Source organism: Pseudopodoces humilis, chromosome 17 (genome assembly GCF_049639895.1).
Source record: "Pseudopodoces humilis isolate 2021_Gansu_Grassland_sample_001 chromosome 17, ASM4963989v1, whole genome shotgun sequence".
In the NCBI taxonomy this organism is placed as follows: Eukaryota; Metazoa; Chordata; class Aves; order Passeriformes; family Paridae; genus Pseudopodoces; species Pseudopodoces humilis.
Window position 1 is genome coordinate 10,967,622 of NC_142216.1, and position 22,427 is coordinate 10,990,048.

The 22,427-nt window shown below is 42.3% G+C and overlaps 1 protein-coding gene across 2 annotated transcripts; it reads right to left on the minus strand.

The window, feature by feature from the left end:
- Positions 1-1,580: 1,580 nt before the first annotated feature.
- Positions 1,581-21,098, minus strand: SHROOM1 (shroom family member 1). Of its 2 annotated transcripts, none has more exons than XM_088063705.1 (7): positions 20,968-21,098; positions 8,728-11,556; positions 7,928-7,998; positions 6,678-7,250; positions 6,175-6,325; positions 4,748-5,020; positions 1,581-2,479 (listed from the first exon to the last, which is right to left on the minus strand). In XM_088063705.1, exons 2-7 carry the CDS (start codon positions 11,452-11,454, stop codon positions 2,264-2,266), a joined length of 4,011 nt encoding a protein of 1,336 aa, XP_087919831.1. In that variant the 5' UTR covers positions 11,455-11,556; positions 20,968-21,098; the 3' UTR covers positions 1,581-2,263. The 2 variants fall into 2 exon arrangements, with proteins under 2 accessions (XP_087919831.1, XP_014108745.2); XM_014253270.2 differs by having other exon boundaries at positions 1,581-2,518.
- Between the last annotated feature and the right edge of the window lie 1,329 nt (positions 21,099-22,427).

The following is a 22,427-nucleotide window of genomic DNA, read 5'->3' on the forward strand; positions in this document are numbered from 1 at the left end:
ATATTTTTAGAAATGTCTCTTATTCTCTAAATCAAGACTATCAGTGCTGCCCATATTCTCTCTCTGTGGATTTATCTATGAGATGACTCAGCTTCAAGGCTTATGTGGTATTTTAGAGTCTCTGATAACCTTTAATGCCTCTCTTCATTTAGCAGTGAAATTCAAATGCTGCTTCTTGAGAGTCTTTTGTGAACCCCAGAGGTTGCATGATTCCTACAGGCTGATTATTCTTTAATGTCTATGGGGGCTCCCTCCAGGCACAGAAGATTAGTTTTGCAATGCTGCTCTGAGTTTATTTTAAAAAAAAATATCCAGATAGTTGCCATGAATTCTCAAAGCAGAGAGAACATCCTATTTATTAAATACAGTTCGCACAGGCACCAAATAATATCTTTTTTCAGAGTACATTTGCATTAACTGCGGCTCTGTTCCTTAATTAGTTCCACATGCAAAAGTCCCCCAGCATAACACCCCAGTGAAGAAAATGAGGCTGGTGTTTAAAACAAAATAACTTAAATCCTTCAATTTAGTCCCTAAAAGGCTGAAACGGGAGCTCCTGGTCCAGCAGTGACTCCCACACATTTCAGTGGATGTTAAATGAGATTCTGAAGGAGCTACTGTGTCAAAAATCTCTCAGTTGCTGCCAGGACACTGCTGTCAGACGGGCAGGATGCACTGCTGACTGCTCCCGCACCTGCACCACAGGCTCATGCTGTGCCTCCAGCAATACAAGCCATCTTTTTATCCAAAAATCAGGCGCCCCTGCTTCTGCCTAACACAACAGAAGCTATTGCAGAGTCTCCCCCCACGCCACTGGTGTGTGGGTGGCCAAGCGAGATGCAGAGATCGTTCCTGGAATCCCACCAGCTTCCCCCCTCCAGCACCCACAGGGAGATCTGGGTGCTTGTGTTTTGCTTCTTTCACCTCTTCCTTCTCAGCACTGCTGTTCTGCACTCTCCTGGATGCAGCTGTCATTAATTCATAGAGACAGCTCCCCACAAGGCTCCGATTACAATTCTCCATGGAGCTGGGCTCAGGTTATGTTTTACCTGTGGAAGAATCAGACTGGCAAGGCAGCAATAGGAGACTCTCAAGGCTGGGTGGTAGGGGGGATTTCCTGCCTGCTCTCCCAGAGGGTCAGGTACCAGGCACTTTCTTCATTCCTTGCATTCATTCCAACTCACACAACCTGACTCCGTTTACACAAGAAGTGTTCAGCACGGGGGCGCTGATACTTTCCCAGGGCTCTGGTCAGAGGTAACTCGGTGCCACTGCTGCCAAAGTCACAAATGGAAGGCTGGAAGTAATGGTATGAGCAGTAATTATATACAAGCACTGCACAAGATTTTAGTTCCATAATCCCTGTGGATCTGCTCCCCCAAGAAGACCACCAGTTACTGCTATTGAGAGTTCAAATCTTAAATTTGTCTTCTGATGGTAAAGGGTCAAAAAAAATTGTGTGGAGCAGTGTGGGATCACAGTGCTGTAAAATGAAGATGCTCTGCATTTCTGGCCATCTTGCCTTCTACGCTGCATGAGCTGAAGAGGGGAAAAAGCTGCTACATGATGGTATGGGGATGTAAGTAGTACTCTAAATACCAAACTTTCAGCAAAAGGCAATAGGATTCAAAAGCATGTGCTTAAACTATTTCTTGGCTTCAGTTTGTACTTTCAGAGGCCAGGAAAGACGCATGAATGGTGACCATGAAAGGGTAAGAAAGGAAGAAAAGAAAGGAAGTAATTATTTTCTTTCATTACAGTGTATTTTTACTGTGCCACACATATAAACAGAAAGAGACAAGTGCAGGAGTTTCACTGAAATGGTTCATAACATTTCCTATGGCTTTGTGCAATCACCAGTTCACATCTGAACACCCACAAAATTTTTAATTTCAAACACTCAACCCACCCACAAGAGGTAAATATTTGTGTGGTTCTTTTATTGAGATGATGTCAATCTGGAAACAGATGGACAGACAAGAAGGGGAAGTGCACATTCAGTTAATAGGAGCAATGAATCCTATCAGTCATGTCCACAAGGCAGTTTGCTACACACTGTGAGATGCTGTCATATGGCTTGTCCAAGTGGAGGGCGTGTCTAGAGTGTGCCTAGAGCATCCCAGAGCATCTAAACACTTGCCAGTGCTGTGGCACAAACAGGATTAGAAGAATCCACCAAACTGAGCCCTGTGATGAGAGGACCTGTGGATTTCCAGGGAAACAACACATATAACATATAAAAATGTCTGCCTGGTGATGGGTGTTAGATGGGGATGCTTTGCTCCAGATTTTCTAATTGTTCTTGGAAAAATTTAATCTGCTCTTCGAGGTCCTTCTGTTCAATCAGCAAGGAGGTCTTGACTTGAACAAAGTGTTGATAGTCCTGGAGCTGCTGCTCTGTCAGGTATTTGGCAAGGATTCCAGAGACCACACGTTCTCTCCGATCCATATTCTCCTTCAGGTCCTTTGCATCTTCCCACTGTTGAGACAAGAGCTTGTGCCGTTCAATCAGCGATTGCTAATGGAACAAAAAACAAAGCAGAACACCATGAGAACCCATCATTCCTGGCAGACTCTATTTCTTCATTTGGAAGCCATAGTTGATTTAATTTAATTATTTCCTTTTGTGGGCTTTGTGTTCCACCTGAGGCTTTTTTCAATTGAATAACTCATTCTTGTGGCTTGAAATGTAAAGACACAGTAAATGCCATGAAGGCTCACTTCTCCTGTGCTGCCCTCATGAAGAGAATCAATATACTTAACATTCTGGTTATTTTAAAATATGCTGTAACAATTTTCATTCAATTAGAATCTCTTTAGGGCATGTATCTTTGTATTTTGTATGTTGCATGTGGTCAGAGTGCCACTAACATATTAAAAAGATAGAATGGCTTCTATTAAAAGGTCTGTGTTGATGCCAAGATGTTTTTTTTTTCCTTTTCTTTTATATACCTTTTATATATCCTCAGTACTTTTAGCATGCATACCTGTAATTCCTTAAGTCTGATAATTTAGCATAGTCCTAGTATTCTGCTAGGCCAAGAGACCAGACATCCTAGAGACCTCACACTTGGAGGCTGGAAAACCCTGTGCTTTCTTAAGAAACCAAGAATATATCCTGTAAACTAAGATTTAGCCCATCCAGGGGGAAATTCCTTCAGGATGGGGGGACATCACACTATTTATCCAAGCCTGTCATTGGGGCATCTTTGCTAGATAGGCTAATTTGTAAGGTCTATAAATTGTGTACACGATCTATTACGTGTGTGCATTTTGGCGCATTCCACCTTAGTGAAGCGGTGCACCATAAAGAGCCTTATTAAACACCAAGGTAAAAACCCTTCATCCCTTTACTGTGTCTGGCTCTCAATTTTTTAAGACCACGAAAACGCATCAGTGTGATAAAATAACTGTGATGTAGACAGTAACTGTTCATCAAAGGCTTCCTTTAAAGAGTTGGGACTTGCTTGTTCTACCTTTTTATACCTTTCACCTTTAGCTTATTCTCATTCAGCTGTAATAATTTTCATAGGGGTTACACTGCTGGAAAATGTCCTGTTTCAGAACAGTGTCCATAAATACAGCACAGAGCAATGGTCACTGCTGACACCCTAAAAATGGAGTCAAAGACTGAGACTGCTGGTTTTGCTGACATGAGGGAAAATGCAGTTAGTGGGAGATGGTTGTTAAAAATGTTGGCACTTAGCCAAGTCTTTATTAGGCATTTTATTCAAATATTTGAATAAATTATTTACATGTGTTTCCTATGAAGAGTATAAATGTAATACTAGAGAAACAACACCCTCCCTGCCTACCATGAAGTGAAAGTAAGTATGAAATACTGTTTAAAATTATTCAGGTTAACACAACTGACATTTTGGAAGAGGTGAATCCTGGCTCTCCATTTGCAAACCAGCAGCAAATTACTGGTAATCACACTGCAGGGAAGGATGCTTTTAGTGCTATTCTGGGTGTGAACTATGATGAACCTCCAGAGATACAGGTCAGCAGCAACACAGCTCCAGAAAATCCCAGTTATTCTAAATCTATGATTTTCCTGTTTCCAAAAGAGAGATAGCACCAGGTATTGTGTTGATAAAAACATGTCTAAGAACAATAAGAACAGCAGGGAAGCATAATTCCTGGGATAAATTTGGCTTTTCTTCTTCAGCAAAAAGGAGACTTTTCAAGAGTTGAAATTATTTCCTGGTGACATGAGACAATTCCTCATTCTCCATCAAAGTTGGCTAGTTGAGTTAAACCACAGTGAGTTTTATCTCAAGTTATGACCACACCTTCCTGCTTGCTAGGACAAACCCATTTAGTGAAATACGGTTTCAAAGGCAGTAATTAATGCAATGAAATTACCAGTGGAGAAATAAACCCACAAAAAGTCCTGTGAAGCACAGGTTTGGAGCTGCTCCCCAGGGAGCAGCCCAAAGGCTCTCTGGCTTGGAGCCTCTCAAGGTTTTGCTGTTGGCCCCCCAGCACCCAGCTGCAGGCTCACTCTGACTCCTGTGCTCCAGCACTGTACCCTGACTCTCAGCAGAAACCTGCTCTGCTTCAGCCCTTCTCTCTCAGCCATGGGGACACGGCCCATCCTGGGACATAAACACTGCCTGAGCAATGGCTGGTTGGGATATTTTACATCTAATAAGCTAAACAAGCTGTCAGACAAATGAGCTGAGCATAGCTGCACCTGGAAAGAAGTGAACCAAACAAATTCAACATCTTTGTTGTCACTCACCTTCTCCTCAGCCTCTGTGTTGCCATCCATCCTGCTCATGGCATCCTGGACTCGGGTGAGGCGGCTGGACAAGCACAGCAAGAGACTCACCACCTTCTCCAGGTCCCCAATGAACATCATGTAGCGGCCAAATTCATTTGGCTTGCAGAGGTCCCGTACCATGATCTCCAGCTTCTCACCCCGCTTGGCACATTCCCTGACTTCCAAGAGAACCAGCTCCTGTTCCTCCCACAGTGCCTGCAGCCTGGATTGGAGAGTGGCCATGAGTTCCAGCTGCAAAAATAAAAAATAAAAAAAAAAAAAAATCAGAGAAACTATTATTGCCAAAGAGAATCCATATCAGTTCTAGAGAATGGATTTTCTTCACATTGTCTTGCCAAATTTTTGACTTCCAAAATAATTTTAAGCTACAGGAAAGAGAAAAGGGGGGAAAAAGCAGCAATATTTTCTAAGCTGTACTTAATTCTCAAATTCTGAAAAGCAAATTTCTGGTATTCACTTTAGCTGGTGATATATTCTCTGTCTCAGAGACCTTTCAATCAGTCAGAAGGGAACTGCAATAAAGATTACAACATGATTACACAGTTGTTGTTCTAAGACATGAGCATGAAGTCCCAGCTCTGTACCAAGCTTTGGAAGAACTGGTTGGAATTTTACTTATCATATGCACAGAAAAAGTCAATTCCATGGGCAAATCAAGCAGGCCATGGTTTCTGGGTAGAGGAGTAATCAGAGGAGGCTGTTTCATAAGGAAATTATATGGGAAAAGGCCTCAAGACTTGAGTGGGAGCACACTGTCAGCTTCTTTGGAAGCTGGACAATGCCACCATAATCAGGAGCAGCAGTAAGACAGCAGGTAATGTGCACAGCAGGAGGAGCTTCAGGAAGGCAGATTGTCATTACCTGAGATGGAGCATGGCCAGGGGAAAAAACCCACCTAACTCTACAGAGTTACACAATCGCCAGTCACCCTTCCAAGCTCCATATTTCTATCACTGTCCAGCTATATCCCCCATTCTCTGCCTGTATGGAATTAATTGGACACTGGAATGTGCAGAAGCTGCTGACAGTTCTCAGAGTAAAGAATATTTCTTATTTAGGCTGCCAGTTCTAATTTATTTTACAGATTTTGAGATTAGATTTGAGTGTTAAATTGGGAGTTTGCTGCTGCTGCTGCACAGGAGCTGGCTGTGCAAGAAAACCTTTAATGATAGATGAGAGATCTGAGTCAAATCAGGTTGAATTTAAATACTACCATTTATGATCAATATGCCAATTTGCCAGGACTTCACCTACTGGCAAAAATTGATTCAAAGTTACCTGTGAAATGTTATTGGGATAAAAATATCCATAGTAATAATGACATTAATAAGAATTTCTTTGTCATGATGGAGAAACAGTGGTTCCTGTGATGGTCATCTACATACTTTCTTAGATGTGATGTCATCTAGCTTGTTTGTGCTGTCTCTATTGCTCTTCAGGACTTGGTTTCCCATAGAGGCAGGATCTTTGTTCCTTTTCTTGGTTTCATGTTCAGATTTTGGACATTCTTCTGGTACATCTCCATGGCTTTTCCTGCTATTGGAACAGAAAATAAATGCACAGTTTTCTTCACAAACACTGAATTCATGGTTTTATCTGTCTTGACTTCAGGATCACTCTCTTACCACAGGAGATCTATAGCTCTATAGCAAAAGATTTACAGCCTAGGTCTGTCACAGTCCCTTTAATAAAGAACCGCTCAACCACTTTTCTTCCATAATATACCCTTAGCCTCAGACATTTCTTGGTATGTAAATCAGAAAGCTATATATTTTTCTAACAAAACAAAAACAAAACAATGTGCTCAAGTTCATCTTACTACTACTATATATAGTATCTTTACATTAAAATAGACCAAAGTGCTAGATAATTGGTTTTGTCTACTTACTTATTTTTCTGCACGTGCTGTACTTTTCCCTTTTTCCTATGTGATTTATCCAGCATGGAAATGTTAACAGGAAATAAACCTTCCATCAGATCCAAACCAGTTTTTCTAAGAGGATGAGGTATGAGAATGTTCACCAGAGAACTGTCTTTGGCAATGATCTCCAAAGCAAGCTCTTGGTATCGCTGGTCCTGAGAAGACTGCAGCCTCCTTTTGGGCAGGTGTGTCTCTCTCTCCAGGGGAACATCATCGTGGTTGCTGTGCCTGGTTGTTTCCTGGGCAAGGAAACCTGGATTTTTGTCTCCTTGGTGAGGCTGAGCCGATGCTGTGTGGAGATGCATTCCCTGTTCTGGAGAAGCTGCAGGCTGCTGCTGCTCTGGGAGCTCGAGTGCAGCATTCCCATTCAGAGACTGAGTTCTGCATTCCTCCTCCTCTCCAGTGCTCTCCTTGCTTCTACTTCTTGGGTCAGGAACAGAGGTTTCAGGAGTCTGCTCCTTTTTATCCTGACCATGCACACACACAGTTATGTCACTGTGTTCATGATTCTTGGGTCCATCCTTCTCAGGATCACAGAAACTGTAAGGAAGAAGACAGTTCTTTTATTTGAGACAGTCTCTATATAACAGATATTTTTGCAGACTGTTTAAGAGCTATGATCGAAAGTTTCTGATGTTCTGGTTCTGTCTGGAATTTTCAGTTACTTTTGTGCTAACCTGCAAAACTAGGAAATTTAAGAAAAACTAATATTTTTTTTCCCATAAGCCACTGAAGTCTCCAGAAACCACTGGGATATTTTTGATTGAGTGGAAATTCTTTCACTACCAAAGAGTCAGCATCACTGCCTTGCTGAGACAGAGTTCAGATGTTTATCTCCCTTGATGCTACTCAAACTAGCAAAGCAAATATGGAGAGTTAAAACACAAACTTCCTAGTGATGTGTAAATAGCATTGGGTTTTTTCCTCTAAAAACACATAAAAATCCCCTATTGCACTGGTCCTGATCACACATATTCTCCAGGACTGGGCATATCGGAGCTGTTGGAGATGCTGTTTTCTCCAAAGCTCGGATGAGGGAGCTGTGCTCCAGAGATCTGAGAGAGCTCGGCAGGGCAGGCACAGCCGCTCAGGGGCACCTGGCACTTCAGGAGCTGCAAACGAGTTTAAAGACTGACCCAGACAGAAGCGGGTGAATATTCCCGTATGGACAACGGAGGATGTCCATCCATACCCGGGCACAGCTTCCACAGCCTCACCTGGAGGTGCCGGGGCAGCTCCCACAGCGCTGGAACGGGGCTGCTGCACCTCTGGAGCATCTGCTCGTGTCCTGGAAGGGAAAACAGCACACTGGGGTAACCAGCATTTCAGGCAAAGCAGCTGCTTAATTTTACTCCCATTTTTGTTATCCCCAGCAAGGGAAGCTTATGATAGATCTCCAAGTAGGTTCACCGACATTTGTGCTTTTTTGTTTGTGGTTTGTTTTGTTGGGTTGTTGGGTGATTTTTTGTTTGGTTGTTGTTGTTGTTTTTTCTAGGTGGAAAGGTTTTGGTTTTGTTTTGGTTTTTGTTTTTTTCTTTTTAAATCTTTGGGTTTGTTTTTTTTTTACCTCTTTTTTATTAATTAAATTGATATTACACTCTTCCTAGGTAGCATCCTTTGGTTTTTTTTAACCCTAGAAAACCAAAAGAACAGAAGATACCTCTACTCCCATAACAATTCAGAAATTCAGCATTGGTGGAAGTTTGTCAGTCTCTTCAGTAGGTGGTATGCTAAATTATTTATTTTTTGGCCCTTCATCTTCTTTATTCTCATCAACAATATTGACAGCTACTGTCTTTCAAATTCAGAAGCCAAAAAACACTGGTCATTTATAATGACCTATAACGACCTTTTTTGGCATAGGGCTCTAATGAAGTTGCTGTCATTAACAATAATGACTGCTGGAACACAAACAGCCTCATCCTGCATACAGCACATTGTCTCTGCAAATGCATCTTCCCAGTGTCAGAGTCACTCTTGACTTTCTTTATGCCCCCTTTAGGTACTGGTTTCTTACCTGTGTGGAAGAAGGAGTGCATTTTGGTCTCTCAGGAGCTCTCCCAGGTGCAGAACCACCTGCCTGTTGGAGACTTTCAGCTGATGGACACTTGCTGGTGCAGCTCCCATCCCCTTTGTTGGGATTGCACCTGCTGGTCATATTGGGTGGGGGAGCAAAAGGAAAAGGAGGAAAAACATCTGGTGATTTTTGTTCAGAGACAAGTTGGCAGAAAATCTCATAATTTTGCATTTTCCTGCTTCCATTTAAGTTGGAAATCTGGCCAGGAGGCCCTTTAGGATTTGGCAGCCTCTTCTGAAGAGGTGGCTGACGCAGTGGGAGATGTTGTGAGCCACCTGATCTTTGACTGAGCTTTTGTTCCATGTATTTGATTAGTGCACTGTTCTGTATTTGTTTCAGCTCTGTCCTGGAGACACTTGAACTGGAAAATGCCCTTCCTCTGTTCTCCAGATCCCTTCTCCTGGATGCCACTGCATCTTGTGCAGTGATTTCATCCCTAACTTGACTCCATGATACTTCCTTATCCATTAGGTGATTGAGTTTCTCAGGCTCAGAGTAGCACAGTTTCTTTTGCTCTTGGGTTACCCTTTTCCTTCCCCCTGCTTGACCTTTTTGTGGCTTCCTTATTTCTTTGTTTCCGTTGAAACTTTCCAAAGATTCTAGATGAGAAGGGGAGCAAGGAACAGGTTTGGCATCCTCACTTGCACTAGATAATGAGAAAGACCGAAGGTGTTCAACTGATGGCCTTTTAGAGGATTTCTGTCTCAGTCTGACAGGCAAACTCATCTGTAAGTCTTTTCTTTTAAAGGAGGTTTCTTTGAGAACCTTTTTCTGAGCCACTTTAAGTCTCTCTATATAGTCATTCTGGAAATTCTCTTCTGTGAATGAGGCAGGACTCCTAAAAATGAGATCTTTGTCCTGGAGCAGGAGATCAGAAGCACTGCACTGATGGTGGTGGCTGCTCCTGTGAAGTTGATGGCCTTCACTTCGTATCTCCAGACACTGTGCTGAGGCAGCACAGCTGCTTGATGGAATTTCCTTTGGTGAGCTCCTTGAGTCCTTGTTGGAGTGCTGGACATGGGTGCTTTTTCCTGCAGAAAGATAGTAAAGCATGGGAGTTGCCTGCCTGGTTATTTGTTCATGAGCATGGTCCTCCTGAAGCTTTCTTGAGAGCTGTGTTTGAAATACAGGCTGGTGTTTCTGAACAGGAGGTTCCTCTTGTCCCAGACATGTGCTGAGGTCAGGACTGCTGTTGTTACCCTGGTTTTCTTTCTGGACTTCACATAATGACCGAGATGAGGAATTTTCTATTGGTCTGGAAAAAGCCATTTGTCTTGTGCCATCACAACACTGCTTCCTTCCCTTATCCAACTCCTCACACTGAGGCTGCTCCACTTCCATAACATTGCAGCTGCAGGACAGTGGTGATCTCTGCACTTTGTTTTGCTGGTTTGGGACTGGTTCCCTAATATTGCTCATAATTTTTCTTTCAGAATCATAGCACTGATTTTTGTCTGCATAACTGTTCAGCTTCCTAGGAGCATTTTTATTTAGAAGAGCATTCTCCATATATTTTAATTCTGAACTGTCCTCAAACACATCCTGATCCATGTCTGAATGCCACTCAGCATGGAGTGGGCCCTGAGCACAGGGCAAAGACTTTTTCCTCTGGCTGGGCCCTGGCACAGTGCTTGGCAGTGCTGCTTCTCTGGCACTTGGCTTACGCACAGCCCTGGGACACTGTTTGACTTCTTGTGTATCATTAACAGCATTGGGGTTGGAATGTGTTTGCTGATAGGATTTGGAGTTCAACTCTTTGGGAATTTTATTAGCATGACCTGAATTATAAGCAGAAAGTATTTTGGAGACATTCACCACAGAGTCTGTCTTTAAATATTCTTGAAAAATGAATGAAGAAGGTCTGCTGAAAATGTGTGGATTGCTTCTCTTTGTAGGTTGCTGTGATGGGCTCCACTCTCCATTTTCCTCTATCTTTAGTGCCTGAACTTTTGACACTTCATTTGTAAAATCAGAAGAAAGGCCCTTGTTTTCCAGAGTCTTTTCCCTATCCAGCTCTACATCTTGCTCTATAGCTGCATCCCAATATTGGCTCCATGGTACGTCCCTCTCTGCTGGCTGGCTGTCCTGCACACCAGGAGCTGGCTGCATACTACACTCAGTGTGCCCTTCAGAGCCTCTTTTATCTCTTGACTTCTCCAAGTGTCTGTCAGTGATGTTATAGCTGTCCAGTTGCCTGGGAGGGAACAGTGGAGGTGCTGCCAGGGATGGAGATTCATGATTTGAAGTCCTTTGGGTAAGAGTAATTCCACAGTGATCTGTGAGACCGGTGCTATGAGAGCTGCTGTGGGTACTCAGGTCTGGTGCCTTGTATGGCTGGGTGGATCTGAGGTCAGAGTGTGCAGCTCTGAGATTATAAATTCCTGTTATGTATTCTGTGTCCATGTATGGGACCTGCTCTGGAGGCACACAGAAGTATTCACCATAGCACGATGGTGTGGGGTACTCTGGAACATTTGATCCTCCTGAGAAAGAGCTGTAAGCAGAGTCTGCCCTTCCAGGGAGGTGCAAGAGATGGTCCATGCTGCTGATTGACTTGCCTGACAAAAGAGGATCATTTTCAGAAGAGGTCACAGGCTCTACCAGCTTCCCAGTTCTGCCACCTTGCCTGTGAGCCCATCTTTCTATCTCATTCCCAGCTGAAGTCATGTAGTATTTCCAGAAATCCAAGTTTGATTAAAAGTCCAGAACCGAGTTGCTAGAAATGAACATTTTTCTCTACAGTTACATTCCAATAATAACTCGAGGATCCTAAAAAGAAAAAGAAATGTGTGAATAGGACTCAGTAGGAGGATTCTCATGCCACATCTTGGAAAACCTTTCCCAGAGTACTATAAAAGGAGGCTTGAGACTGACAAAGCATCTTGATGAGACATTCTGCTGTCAGTCCCAAGTCACAGATTTTAAAAGATTTTAAAAGATTTTAAAAGATGGCCAAATATTTATGGCTGCAGGTCAAAACTCTCCTGCAAACCCTCAAATGGACTAGGAAAAAGCACCAGCACAGAGTTCATGTACAACAAATACACAGGTTTTGCAGTCTGGAAAACAGACTGTGTTTACCAGCAGCACAGACAGTTCCTCTCTGATTGCTGTGCATGATGCCCATAGTTTTAGTTTAATAAATGTATCTCCACAAGCAGCAACCCAATGGGCCAAGAAAAGACAAGCAGGAGATTCTCATAGCAACAGCATCATCCTCTCAGCCACCTCTGCCAGCTTCAAACCCCCTGACGTGCTCCTAGGCATAATAACCTCAAATAAAAGACTGAACCTGAAAACAGAGTGATGCTAACCAGCAACCCTGTTTAGTAATTCTCGTTTAAACCAGCTCTAGAAACTGATAAGTTATTAAAAGAAAGCAAACAAATGATCTTGAAAAGCTTCATCAACAAGCTGCTCCAGTAAAAGGCTTTCTAAGCAGACAAACTGTGTCCAGATCCCTCCACAATATTACACGTCTGATTTATTCAAACAAAGGTTGAACTCACCAGATGCTAATCTGCCATTCCCAATATCATATTTCTGTGGTGGGACCTCAAAAAACTGTCAGAAAGAGAGGTTTCAGGGTGATGTTTCTCTTTAATATATAAAAATTGCCTTGTTTCAAAGACAATCCTGGTATCATTCATTTTGAGCGAAGGGAAGAGATGGATAGGAACCAAAATACACAAATTAATCTATAAATGAAACTTGGGCTGGTGGGGCACACAAAATAATTTAACTACTTTCTGGGAAATGAAGACAGCCTAACACCACAAAGTGGTAATTTGCCTGATATTTTTTCAGGGTTTTTTTTGTGTGTTTGTTTTTTTAACATTTCAGTAAGAAACCAACTCAAGGATTTCTGGAGTTCTCTCCCTCTTTACAGGTGATTTAAAACACAGCTGAGAAATTTAATTGTCTATCTGTGAATAACAGGATCACAAAGGAAATAGGAATCAGTGGCTGGTGATGCCATTCCCCATCTTTTTCATCATTGCCTTGAAGTATTTAAAGAAATAAAAACCTTAGATACTTGGTGAAAGGAAAACCTTGGATTTTCTGAAACCACTGAGGGAAAAAAGCAGTTGAATGATTGCAATGACACTAACTGCAGACTGGGAGGGTATCACTGTGTATTTGTGTATTACACTGCAGTTACATTTCCTAGGCAAGCAGTGCCCTGCAAGTCTGGTCCATGGCAGTGGGGACCTCTGGGTCTCACTGAGCTGGGAGTACCTGGTACCTGGAGGTGCTGTGGGTGCACAGGATCAAACCCCACAGGAGCCACATTCCACAAGAGATCCAGAAGACAGATTGCTCTGTCATCCTTATCTCCCTTGTTTTAATTAAATTTTTCTCCCAGTGGAACCTCTCCAAGCAGCTCTTACTGATGGTGCTGTAAAAAGACCGAGCCAAGGCTTCGTCTGGGATATGCTCTCACATTTCCATGGAAGTTAATGGAGCTACCCTGATTTACAATGAGAATTTGGTTCTAACTTTTCACAGTAATGTGTAGAATCCAAATAACTGTTGTGATTTAGTTCATGTCTATCAATGGAAGTACTCTCCTGGTTTCCTATACCAGTCATTCCCAAGATCTCTTTCCCCCATTGTTTCAAGCTCCTCATTGGGATTTACAATGAAGTTGGCAGTACAGAGAAAAAATTTTGATTCAGGTATTTATGATGATACTAGAAGTAACAGGAAATACAATTTCAGTATCTGAGAAGACTGAGGTGAGAACTTCTGACTGATAATGAAACACACCTTAGGGAAAACTTGTCTTACTTCTTTTGAAGAGGGTATTTCCTAAACCCAGACAGAAGAATTGTTTATGTGTTCAAAGAACTATGTGGAAACTGCCCTCTCTTTCCCACGTAAGCAAAAATCATTAATGTCCTTAAAACTCAAGTGACATGAACAATGACATTATTGTTCTCAGTGGGGAGGAGGTAGAGCTCCCTCATGGACTGTGCTGTCTCTGCGTCTCAAATGCATTCTGGCAATTCTGCCATTCCAGACTGGCTTGCAATACTTTCATTGTAAAGCACTGAAAGCAAGAAGAAAAATGTTGAATTAAAGTATATCAGAACTAAAACCACTGAAAAATGAAGGGAATTGTATTAAAAGTGTAGGAATACAAGGAATTATATTCATTCCATGCCCAAGGAAGAAATAAAGCCACTATCAACCTACTAAATTCCAAAGTTGTTTGCTTGTTGTTTTTCACTGTTAAAAACAGAGGCTAACTTAACTTCTATCCACATCAACCTGTTCTGTTCTAGGGAAAGGTGATTTGCATTGCACAGCCTTGAATTCTTTGCAAACAACTCAGTATGTCCAAAGCCTCATATCTGGCAAGATAACTCTGTACAGAGAAAACCAAGTGACTCCAGAGCACAGTCAGTGAACAACTCACCTGTCTTATAAAGGCAAGATTTCTTAGAATTGCAGCTTGGTCTTGTTTGACCTCATTTAGAGTTTGCTAGGTGCCATAATTGATCTGTAAATCACCTGCACTTATATACAATGCTTGCCCAAACAAATCATCACCCATCAGAAACACAGGTATTCTCTCTATCAAGTCTCTGATTTACCCTCAGCAATCCAGGAAAAACAGCCCCTGGCACATAACAGTCTGCAATAATTTATGTTCCTGTGGAGTCCCCTTGAAGTGACCAACACAATCTTTCCATCACAGAAGCAAGAATGAGGATTTTCCTTAATAAACACAAGCAGAGTTCAAACCTCTCTTTTTGTGTAATTGCCCTTTTTATACAAATGGCTCCATGAAAATACAGGGGAAACCCACAGCTATTAATCTGGATCAAACTACAGTACACAAGTGTTCTCCAGAGGAGAACAAGTGTGCAAAACACAAAGCAAACACTTTGACCAACCTACCAATATTATGTCATGTCCACATTTGTGGATGACCTGTTCCTTATCAAACTGGATGTAAATATTAGCTGAAATTCTTCAGATTCCAATCTGTTGCACAGTCTGCAGCACCTGACCCATCTGTTTCCCAGGCTGTGAGATCTCATTGCTACCCAAAGATCACCTGAGAGACTCTTGCTTTAGCAGGTGATCCTCCTGGCTTTTCCAGGGCAGCCTAGAGAGGCCAGAATCCTGGGGAAGTCAGGTGCAACCTCTGGCATCCCAGAAACCTTCAGCAGGTCCTTGGCTGGTGATCTAGCACAGGTTCCCAGTTCTGCATCCAGGTTTTCCTGGATGGAAAGCCATGCCCCTGCACAACATGGATGCATTCTCAGTGACTCTACCTCTGAGATATGTCTGGAAATAAGAGCTGCTCATCTGACCAGACTCTGAAATATCCAGACAAATGTCCAAAGTCCTCGAATTCCATCACTTTGGCATGACTGTTGAAAGGGTGAGAGAAATGGAAGGATACTACTATCCAGGAAAGTGTGGCTGGCATTGCCTTTGTGCCCAGCATCTCTGAAAGTCACTATTTCTCTCATTCTCTGCCTCTTCTTTTTAATAGACACTTTCCCTTTGTTATTATTTGTTTCTAGCCTATAATCAACAACTTTATCCCCTTGGACTTTCAACTTTAGGTTTCAAACAGGAAGGCAAACATAGCAGATTATATTGCCTTTGGTTGACTGATAAAAACACACTTTCTGCTAATCTGTATGTTTTTTGCTAAGGTTTCTGAAGACTCTAACCCCCATTTTTCTCATTTAGTGCAATTTCTGGAACTATTGTGCAAGTCACCAAGGATATTGTACATCAACACCCAAGGACAAAACCCCACATGTGGCTTCCAGGCCCAGTGGAACACTCACCCTGAGTCTAGGAGCCAGGGAAGTCAAAGTGTCACACAGTCCCAAAACAGAGCCTAAGTGGGATTTAGAGGAGGTTTATGCCTTGTGTGCACAGAAATAAATTTCACCATAGTCTGAGGAATGCAAACATTTCCAGTAAAACCCATGGACACACACCTGAGGCTTTCTGGAACTATCAAAGTGTTGTAAGAAACTTAGAGAAGGATGAAAGTAATAATTATAAAAATGCATCTCAGTATCCCCTTTCTTTGCATAGGGGCATAGACAAAGCTTCCTAAAATTCCTCACCCTGCTATGCCAGGCTCTAGAGAAGGAAGAGATCCCTGGTGACCAGCACAGGAGCTTTTCTGGAGCCTCAGTACCAGAATGGGTCCATCCTACACCTTCCTGGCATCACTTCCCATAGGGATGACATCTCACTGATGGACAGAAACATCTGGCATTTTCCTAACATGCCTGCTGGGTGATGAAAAGCTGTGGCCCAAATAAACTGCTTTTGGAGGTGAGAGCTATGGCCCAATCTCTGGCCAGGGATTTAATGAGGAAGATCAGGTTTGGCAATTCTTCACAGCCCCAAGAGAGACCTTTTCTGAGCACCCAACAGAGTCTGACCTTTTTATTACAGCAGTCACACACTATGTACCTCTCCATTGTCCTTGAATTCCCTGACTTTCCTTATTCACCCTCAGAAATTTCTCTTGTTTTCCATCAGCATTAGTCTCTATTCCATTAAACACCAAACATTTATTTTTAATTCTACCTCTGTAAATGCTTCTCAGAAAATGATTTGGCCAGAAATCACAGTTTCATCTCAAACGTATGTATTTCTTCCCAATCATTTCTATTTTATCCCTTTTAATGTCATCATATATTCCTTATTTATTTTTTAAATATAATCAAGTTCATTTGATGTTGTAAACTTAGCCCCATACTGCTTTTACAGACTACAAAAACACCACAAGAGCATGAAAAATTTACAGACTCTAGACTACTAAAAACCAAAAAAGAAAAAATATCTAATTACACTGTTGATTTTTAGCATGTCTTTAGAATTAATATATATATTATTAACTAAATAATAGAATATAATTTAATTAATATATAAAATAAAGATATTTTCTCATTTCTACCATGTTGACTGCTTCCCAGCAAGGCTGTCCAAGAAACATCAGTGAAAAATAAAATTCTCATAGTCTCCCTGACCTACTCCTGGCTGCACTGAGCTTCCCACAGCTTAGGCAGAAAGTCAAGCTCCCAAGAGAAGAAACTGGCCTTTATACAGGGAAAATCCAGTTCAACATTTCCTTCTGCTGACATGGTTTTATCCAGAATCCTATGAGCTGGTAGTTGGTTAACAATCTGTGCAAGCACAGTTTTAAAAACGTGTTCATTATTAATTGTCTGTAATTAGAAAAACCCAAGTGCTTATAACAGGCAGCATCACCAGATGCCACACATCCCAAACCTAATGTACTCCCAGCACTGACTGGATCAGAATTTTCCTGTTTCAGCTTTATCAGAGCTCTTGGAGAGCTGATGCTCACTCAAAGTTACTAGTGAGGGTTGGCTGGCTGGGAAATGTCATGAAGTCATCTTATCTTTGAAGAACTGGAGTTGTCTGGCATTTATATATGCTTTATTCTAATATAAAACTATTCTCCAAAGCTTTATGGATGGCTCTGTAATTGCAGTCCAAGAGTCCTTGCCAGAACAACACTGCAGATTCCAATTTCTACATGCTGTAGTTATGGTTTCCACAGACAAACCTGCAATGAGGACAAACATTCCTGTTCCAATTTCAGGCAAGGATGGATCCAGAGGCACTGACTGGGGAAGGAGCAGTGTCCGGTTCACCTTAATGAAGTGGGATTTTATATATATTATTTATGTATATAAATGTATGTTTATATAATTTAAATTATGTCTTCATGTGGATCAAAAAATTCATTCTCTGGTCCCTAAATGTACTAATAAGCTTTTTGTTGAACTTTTCAAGCTTTAGACTATGGGCTATGAACTTCATGAAGATACAGAAATACACTGTCTTCACTACATTCCCAAAGTTATTTCCATCTAGGGAAAACTGATAGGTAAAATATGGGCTAGAGAATCCTACCAGACCTTCCCAGAGCAGAGGGTAACATGGTCAAGCTGGATCACCTAGAATATTCCTGAGGAGAGGAGAGCACAGGAATCAGCTCGTGGTACCTGGAAAACTTCCCAACACTGAACACAAGTGAGGAGGAGACTGGAAATATGAGAGAAACAGAGAGAAAGCAAGCACAGATGTGGAAATGGAGCTTCAACTAACAAAACAACCTCCCTGTACCTCAGAATGTGTCTTACAAACTTCACTTATATACTGCCACACCAGTAGGACTCTGCCTTACCATGAAATCATTTGAGTCCCACAGCAGGAGCAGAACCCAGGCCTCTTGCCCTCTTAGCACTCCTCCTAACTACAATTTTTTAATACTTTACTACTCTCAGTAAATCATGTAACTTTTCCAGTCTTTCATAGCAGCAGTCTAAAATATAATTGGCAAACAATATTAGCACTTCCATTTTCTTGTATATAAATCAAGGATTATGAAGCCATATAAATTAATTTATATAATTTATATTTATATTTAATTTCTTATTTCGATATAGGAGACAGAAACTACTCCTTTCCAGAGGATGCCTGTTTTCAGTCTAATTCATCCAGGTGTTAAACAAAATTGTGCCTACCTTTGGGCTGGGGCTGACAGTAATGCAATATTCAGTTACTACAGAACATTCCACTGGATCAAGAGGAAACCAACAAATATACACAAGAAATAATATATTAGACTGCTCTGTTCCTTTGGCAAATATTGCCTTCCAGTATTTTCCCATAGCTTTTGTTTGGACAGAATTCATAATTGTTTATGCTTAATCTCACTAAACATATCTCTGGTTTCCACAACAAAAAATGAAAATTTGGATTAATAGTTAAAAATAATCTAGAAATATCCAATAGTTACATTGGAGCAGGTTTAGTGGTGGGGTGCTGGTTGCTTGGAATTAGGGACAGAAGTCAAACCCTTGGTCTGCAAAGAGCATTCACTTTTTCACAGAATGGTTTGGATTGGAAGGGTCCTTAAAGATCACCTTGTTCCACCCCCTGCCATGGCCAGGGACACCTTCCACTATCCCAGGCTGCTCCAAGCCCTGTCCAGCCTGGCCTTGGACCCTTCCAAGGATGGGACAGACACATCTCTGGGCAACCTGTGCCAGGATCTGACCACCCTCACAGGGAAGAATTTCTTATCAATATCTAAACTAAACCCAGCCTCTTTCAGCCTTCCTCCAGACATGCTGCAAGACTGGCAGGAGATGCCAGAGGAAAAATGCTGGGGGAAGCATAAATTAATTCAATTCTGGGAAAAGGCAGCACTCAGACCTTTTGTGAGAGACTTTCCCTAAGCAGGTGATTCCAGGACAGGTATTCTGATCACAGGTGAGTAATTCAGAGAGCAGTGGCAGTTTCAGTGAGATGGTAAACTGGGAACATACAAACAAGGGATCAAGTGATTCCCTGTCTGTAGCACTTCATACCAACTAGTCCCCATCCAAACAGAAAGGTGAGTTTTTGCAGATCCACCTTTCTGTATTTAACCCATTCTACAGAAATTCCCCTCTGAGGTCCCAAATCAGTTCTCTTTAAACTGCATTTCACCATTAGCCTCAAACATTGCCTGTGCTGGAGAATCATTAAGTACATTTTGTACCAAAGTAGGTATTTTCTGTGTAAAAATGTCTACCTGACAGACCCTTTACCCAACCCATTTAACACAGACCTAGATTTTATTTATTCTAGAAACCCCCACATTATCAAGGATAGAGCAGAGCTCCTGTGATTTTGTTAGACCCAGGTGACACGAGACCATCCATGTCTGCAGCAGGAGTGCGATTGGTCCCTCACATGCTACAACATACTGATAATTTTAGCATTTAAAGATAATTTTTATGTTACAAATTCAATTCTGTCCTCAATGATTTGGTGACATTCACACATTTCCCTATGAAAATGCCATCTTTCACAGTCAGAGATCCCAAGGACAAGCCCTGAAGTTCAGGTGGCCTGCTGCTATCATGAAGATGGTATATCAGACTGTCTTGTGTGTGTGCCTAAGACAGCTTCCAGCCCCAAGTTAAACATTTCAAAATGTGGTTTTAATATTTTCCAACCCACCCCTTCCTCTATTTCCAGGCTGTTTCCTGGCTGTTACAGAAGGGTGCCTCAGATGGCAGCACATGGACTTTGGCAGCAGATGCTCTACAAGACACCTGAGAGCTGAGTCAGCCCTTGGTGGAGAGAAAGAATAGAAAACACAACACCTGGACACCTGCTTGTCCAACATTATGCTTTCTTCTCTCACCACCATCCATCAGCTCGTGCCTGGCCCTGGATGGGCTCTTGCAAGATATTTAAGTCACCCCTGCCCAGTGGACCATTGTCTCTGCCTGCCCTGCACTGCTGAGTTGGGATGACACACTGTGCACCTCCCAAACCTGTAAATGGATGGTTCCAGAAGCACCCACACACTGGGACATGTGCCACAGTGCTACAGGCACCTGGCATCCAAACCCATATATCACACAAACTCTGCATCAAACCCTGTGAGGGCCAAGGACATGTGTGGTGACCCCCAGCTGCTCAAGGGACACTGCTGAGATAAAGGAAAATCTTTTTATCAGAAGAGACGAGTGAGCTCATCCAGCACGCACTGTGGTCCTCAAAGGGCTGCACCTGGGATCTCTCTGAATCCCTCCCCAAACATTTGCACTTATCCACAGCCTAAGGAGCAGTTACTTAGACCATGGATCAGCAGAATCATGTTCTCCAGACTTACAGCAAACACAATACAAACAACAAAGTAACCAGAATGTTATTTTCATTCTTTTCTTGCATAAAGCAAATACATAAATAGACAGCACAGCACCTGCTGAAGACAATATGTACCAGGTACAGGCATCTAAAATAAACATACACACTCTGAGATGTTGTTTGGTTTTGTTAGAATCAGAACTACAAAATTATTTGGGTTAGAAGGTACCTTAAAGCTCATCCAGTTCCACCCTCTGTACCACGGGCAAGGACACCTTGCATACACCAGGTTACCTGTTAGCTTGAGCAATCTGAAGGCATGTTCACAATGAATACAGACAGTGCAAATTTTCTATCTCCAATATTCTCTTTATAAAATGGAAGCCAATTCTCTGCTTCCACATTCCAGCTGTGCCCCCAAAAAAGATCTCATAGTCAGTGAATTTCTGCAGATCACAGCCTGAAGAGTTCTCAGTGCACTCCCAAGTATCAGAGGCAATTCCCATCTCTCACCTGGTGACCAGGATGTCCCAGGGCCAGTGGGCAGCTCCACAGGCATCACAGCAGCCAGGTGACTGTCACAGGCTGGACACTGCCCTGGGTTTGTGGCACTCTGGTGCACAGCAGAGGTACAGTGGCAGCCGAGAAGGAAAGCAAGCAAACAGTGGGCTGGGCTATTTCATTATCTCACCAGTCAATCATTAACAACAGGGCTGTTTCTGCCTGAGCTCTTGGCTGGTGGCCACGACTCCCACGTGGGCAAGACTGAAAAATTCCATGAATTTGTTGTCAAGGCCACAGAGGAGAGACCAGGTGAGGCCTCTCTGCCCTTCAACCCAGAGCACTCCTGAGCATCCCCCCAGGATGTCCCCTCTCCAGGAGCATCCCGTGCTGTCCCCAGCCTGGGGTCACTGTGCACAGGCCAAGAGCCCTTGCTCTGGGGCAGATGAGAACCACTGCTAGACAAAAAATAATTAAATCCAACTGAAAATTGTTAGATTTAATCCAACAAAGGAGTAAGATTTGATTTTCTTAAAAGACGTTTTCTTAGGGGGAGAGAAAAAGGGTTGTACAGTAAAAGTTAATGCAGCTCAAGGCAACTCTGAAGCTGTGTTGTATTTGCTACAGTTTTTGTTTTGTGGGGCTTTTAAATTATTTCTAAATACTTTGTTCATAAAAAAGTACAGAAGGCGCACAAATTGAGGCTTTCATCTACATTGTGTGACTCTGAATCAATTCAAACCTCTGCAATAAGTTATTTCTGCCTCCAAATACATGTGATGAAGCCTGATATAATTTATAATGGCCTTATTCAGTGAAATGAATTCCCACTAGGTTCCAGATGGGCTTAAAAAATAAGCTGATTCTGTGCCACTATTTTTCCCTCAAACTAAAGTGGATAATGCCATGCAGGCCACAGCTCTATGATTTGTTATGTAATGTCTCTCAAGGGAAAACTGGGCACTCTTCCCACATTTCCTACAAAAATACTCTGCTCACCTGTCGCTGTGCTGTTTTTACATGTTTGGAGGGACAGAAGTGGTCTCCAGTGGGGCACAGACTGAGCCTTTGGGTTGTGCCTGGCCTCTCCCTGCTCTCCAGCAAGGCTGTGCAATGCCATCAGAGAGAGCTTGGAACTGGGTTTACTGCAGAGCAGCTGGAGAGGACAGGAATAACTTCCTTGGTAGTCTCAATCCACTTCTCCCAGGCATGAAGAGCTTCTGGAATACTATTCACTAATTAATCATTTAATCCACTCTGTTTCTGTGAGCAACCACCCAGGTTCCTCTTCAAAGTCCTGTATACAAATAGACCATCCCACAGCTCAATTTTTTTTTACCAGCACATGTGTTCAGTAATTCCCCAAGTATGAAGAAAGGTTCCTGAGAAGTTACTCAGTAACTAACTCAGTGTTTAGTCATTGCATTTAATCCTATTTTCACAGCAGTGACTTGGTATCTGATTGTGTTTTG

Excerpts from the sequence above, each read along its gene's own strand:
- SHROOM1 (XM_014253270.2), bottom strand. The coding sequence starts at position 11,454 with ATGACTTCAGCTGGGAATGAGATAGAAAGATGGGCTCACAGGCAAGGT. Across the intron at positions 6,326-6,677 it reads CAGCACGTGCAGAAAAATAA|CAGGAAAAGCCATGGAGATG; the intron begins GTAAGTAGACAA and ends CTGTTCCAATAG. Across the intron at positions 5,021-6,174 it reads ATGACATCACATCTAAGAAA|CTGGAACTCATGGCCACTCT; the intron begins GTATGTAGATGA and ends TTATTTTTGCAG.